At 48.6% G+C, this 4707-nt stretch overlaps 1 protein-coding gene across 1 annotated transcript; it reads left to right on the top strand.

Annotated features, from left to right (window-relative positions):
* Positions 1-4490, top strand: LOC101016965 (gamma-crystallin D-like). Its single transcript, XM_003907882.3, has 3 exons — positions 1-35; positions 146-388; positions 4152-4490. Exons 1-3 carry the CDS (start codon positions 27-29, stop codon positions 4422-4424), a joined length of 525 nt encoding a protein of 174 aa, XP_003907931.1. The 5' UTR covers positions 1-26; the 3' UTR covers positions 4425-4490.
* Positions 4491-4707: the final 217 nt, after the last annotated feature.

Here is a 4707-nt window from a genome sequence, read left to right as displayed (position 1 = left end):
CAGCCCCGCCGTGCGTCCAGTCAGCCATGGGGAAGGTGAGCCCAGCCCGCGCCCCGGGCCCCGGGAGCTTCCTGCATGGCGGGGGCCGGAGACTGGGGCAGGGGCAGGCCTGTGAGCCCTCGCCTTGCCTCGCCTTGCCTTGCAGATCACCCTCTACGAGGACCGGGGCTTCCAGGGCCGCCACTACGAATGCAGCAGCGACCACCCCAACCTGCAGCCCTACTTGAGCCGCTGCAATTCGGTGCGCGTGGACAGCGGCTGCTGGATGCTCTATGAGCTGCCCAACTACTCGGGCCTCCAATACTTCCTGCGCCGCGGCGACTATGCCGACCACCAGCAGTGGATGGGCCTCAGCGACTCGGTCCGCTCCTGCCGCCTCATCCCCCACGTGAGTGCAGTCCCGCCGGGTCCCTTCCGTGCCCTCGAGTCGCATCAGTGATCCACATGGATGATTCACACGACGGGCGATGGGATGGGATGACAGCCTTCTTTTTCCTAGCTCTAACTATATTCTCTTTTCCTGTATTAACATCGGTGAGGTTTCCTCCCACTGAAGAAGTATGTGATGCAGTGCTTTTAACTGGACATCGTATTTTATTTTGCTAAAGTCAAACTCACCTCTACTGGGAATAAGTTGTGCGTGGCATTCGCTCAGAGCATCTATGCCACAGGTGATGGAAGAGCAACAGATTAATTCCTTGCTCTTAGGTGCCCATAGGCTAGGTGGGTATTTCTTACTTCATCTGTAAACAGGGCTGATAAGAGTAGTTCCTTTCTAGGGTTCCAAAGAGGGTAAAAGGAGGGCACCTGTCACAGGCCAATACCCACCCCCAAGTATTAACTATTATTATGAACATCAGGGGCCTGTCAAGTCCTGACTTCTGATTGGGCAAACCAGTAACCAACAATGAGATTCCAATAGCTCCTGCAGGGCCCCCTGTTACCCAAATGAAGCCCCAGCAGACTGGAATTTCAGTTAGGGATTCCCTAAGGTTGACTGTGACAGAGTCCTGGGAAAATGAACCATTTTTGTGAAGTCTGAAATCCCCTCACAGGGTTTAATAGCTTGATAGGGACCCAGTCTGACATTAGGAGCCCAAAAAACTTAGATTTCTAATTTCAAGTTCCAACTCTTCTAATTACAGACTGTAAGATCCACTTTACTAGCAGTCACTTAAACCTCAAAAAGAATTGCTTATGAGAATCTTCCCTAAAGAAAAAAATATATATAGAGAGAGAGAGAGAGAGAGCGAGAGAGAGAGAGAGAGAGAAAGTCTCAAAGCCAGATTTGAGAGCGAAATGACATTACTGATCAGCTCTTAACAGAGACAGAAGAAATGTCATTAGAAGACTCAGAAGGGGATCCAGAATCTGAGCTCCAAACAAAAAGATGTTTTTTCCTTTTTTTTTTTTTGAGATGGAGTCTCGCTCTGTCACCCAGGTTGGAGTACAGTGGCATGATCTCATCTCGGCTAACTGCAACCTCCACCTCCCGAGTTCAGGCAATTCTCCTGTCTCGACCTCCAGAGTAGCTGGGATTACAGGCACACACCACCACATCTGGCTAATTTTTGTATTTTTAGTAGAGATGAGGGTTCACCATAATGGTCAGGCTGGTCTTGAACTCCTGACCTCAGGTGATCCACCCGCCTCGGCCTCCCAAAGTGCTGGGATTACAGGCATGAGCCATTGTGCTCTGCCCCTAAAGAATATTTTAACATGGAAGAAGAAAAGCATTGAGGCAATGGGAAGGAACAAACAAATGAAGGAAGAACAAGTGCTCAAAACAAGAGACATGGTCAGGCGCAGTGGCTCACACCTGTAATCCCAGCACTTTGGAAGGCTGAGGCAGGCAGATCACCTGAGGTCAGGAGTTCAAGACCAGCCTGGCCAACATGGTGAAACCTCGTCTCTACTAAAAATAAAAAATTAGCCGGGTGTGGTGGTGGGTGCCTGTAGTCCCAGCTACTTGGGAGGCTGAGGCAGGAGAATTGTTTGAACCTGGGAGGTGGGGGTTGCAGTGAGCCAAGATTGTGCCACTGCACTCCAGCCTGGGTGACACAGTGTGACTTTGTCTCGGAAAAAAAAAAAGAAAAAGATCTTCTTTTTAGACAAGGTTTCTCTCTGTCACCCAGACTGGCTTGAGTGGTGTGATCATAGTTCACTGCAACCTCAAACTCCTGAGCTCAAGTGATTTTCCCACCTCTTTTTTTTTTTTTTTTTTTTTGGTAGAGATAGGGTCTCATTGTGTTGTCCATGCTGGTCTTGAACTCCTGGGCTCAAGCAATCCTCCCACCTTGGCCTTCCAAAGTGATGGCATTACAGGCATGAACCACCATGCCCAGCTGCTCCTTCATGATCTTGAACTTCCATTTTTGGGTATTACCTTAAACTGATTTGTAAGAGCACATGTTGGAGGTAAGAACTGAAACGTAGTTCCCTTTGTGACAGCTTTTGCTTTTCAGCATGTTTGAGTAGCAGAGCTTAAAACAGAAAGGCATGGATGAAGGATTGCTTGGGCTGGACTTTCTTCCTTCACCAATCTGAGCCTCATTTGGGTAAAAGCAATTCAACCTTCTCTCCCTCTAGCTTCTCCTAACGCTATTGAGATTCAAAATAATATCTTTTGCCAGGTATACATTTGCCTTTTTGTTTCAAAATATTATTATTTGCCGGGCGCCGTGGCTCATGCTGTAGCAGGACAAGTCTCAGACAAAACTCCTCAGACACCAGATTAAAGAAGGAAGAGGTTTTTTATTCGGCCGGGAGCGTCGGCAGACTCGCATCTTAAGAACCGAGCTCCCCGAGATAGAAATACTTGGCCTTTTTAAAGACTTACAACTTTAAGGCGTCCACGTGAAAGGGTCGTGATAAATCAAGCAAGAGTGGGAAACGTAACTGGGGGCTACATGCATCAGCTAACAGAACAAAAAGTTTTACAATGCTTTTTTCATACAGTGTCTGGAATTTACAGATAACACAAGTAGTTTAGGCCAGGGGTTGATGTTATTATTATTACTTTGTTTAACTCCTAGGGCCAGGTGGTGGTGCCAAGGTTGTCTGGCTATTTATCTTACTTTTGTTTCTTTCCAACTTTTTGCTTTCTCCCCCTTCTCCTGTCTTATAAACTAGGGAAAAGGGGAGATGGGGAAAAGCTGGGAAGGACAACAGGAGAAGTGATGGTCTCATTCCATAACGCCTGTAATCCCAGCACTTTGGGAGGCTGAGGTGGGCGGATCACGAGGTCAGGAGATTGAGACCATCCTGGCTAACACGGTGAAACCCCATCTCTACTAAAAATACAAAAAATTAGCTGGGCTTGGCGGCGGGCGCCTGTAGTCCCAGCTACTCGGGAGGCTGAGTCAGGAGAATGGCATGAACCCAGGAGGCGGAGCTTGCAGTGAGCCGAGATGGCACCACTGCACTCCAGCCTGGGCGACAGAGCGAGACTCTGTCTCAAAAAAAAAAAAAAAAAAAACTTATTATTTTTTGTGTCATGCAACAAGAGCCCCAAACCACCACAAATTTATGAAGAAGAGACCAAAACAAATACATAAAATATTTAAAAGTGGTCCTGAGCAGGACCAGCGTGTCTATTCTTGTAGATTATACCAGAAAACTCTAGGGAGCACCATTCATACCAAATGAACGGGGAATGGTGCCCTCTTGAGTTTCACAGTGCACAACCTACCCAACCATACACAGCATCCCTGGTGTTGGCAGTGTCTTTCTTTTAGCTTGGTCACTTTTGATACAGCAATTTTATTTATTTATTTATTTATTTATTTATTTATTTATTTATTTATTTATTTTGAGACGAGTCTCTCACTCTGTTGCCCAGGCTGGAGTGCGGTGGGCACGATCTTGGCTCACTGCAAGCTCCGCCTCCCGGGTTCACGCCATTCTCCCGCCTCAGCCTCCCGAGTAGCTGGGACTACAGGCGCCCACTGCCACGCCTGGCTAATTTTGTTTTTGTATTTTTAGTAGAGACGGAGTTTCACTGTGTTAGCCACGATGGTCTCGCTCTCCTGACATGATCCGCCCGCCGCGGGAGCCACCGCGCCTGGCCGAGAAAAAAATTTTTTTAAGTCATCCCCCAGGAAGTCAGGTTTTTCTGACGTTCCCTCTTCTGCTGTTTGCTGAACCCCCAGGCCAGTTCCCACAGGATCAGGATCCATGAGCGAGAGGATTGTAGGGGCCAGATGGTGGAGATCACTGAGGACTGTCCCTCCCTTCAAGACCGCTTCCACCTCAGTGAGATCCACTCCTTCAATGTGCTGGAGGGCTCCTGGGTCCTCTACGAGCTGCCCAACTACCGGGGGCGGCAGTACCTGCTGAGGCCAGGGGACTACAGGCGGTGCCAGGACTGGGGGGCCACAGATGCTAGAGTGGGCTCCCTGAGGAGAGCTGTGGAGCTCTACTGAAATGCTTTTACTCTATCCTTTGCTGCATCTGGAAACTAATAAAATATTTCCTGTGTGTTCCATGCAGTAATGTGTCCTCTGTTCCTTTCAGCCTCCTTGGAAGGGCTCAGCAAAAATCATGCTGGGAATCATGTGGATTTTCTTGCATGTATCAGTGGAAAGGGTCTGTGAGGCAGCAGCTAAGAGCACAGCCTCTGGGGCCAGAATGCCGGGACCCAGCTCCACTTACTGGTGATCGCTGCGGGGCAAGTTACTTTTAACCAGACTCCCAGACCTCCTGAAT

Source organism: Papio anubis, chromosome 10 (assembly GCF_008728515.1).
Source record: "Papio anubis isolate 15944 chromosome 10, Panubis1.0, whole genome shotgun sequence".
Taxonomy (NCBI): Eukaryota; Metazoa; Chordata; class Mammalia; order Primates; family Cercopithecidae; genus Papio; species Papio anubis.
Note: the sequence above shows the minus strand (reverse complement) of the source record. Positions and strands in the feature narration are given on the sequence as shown.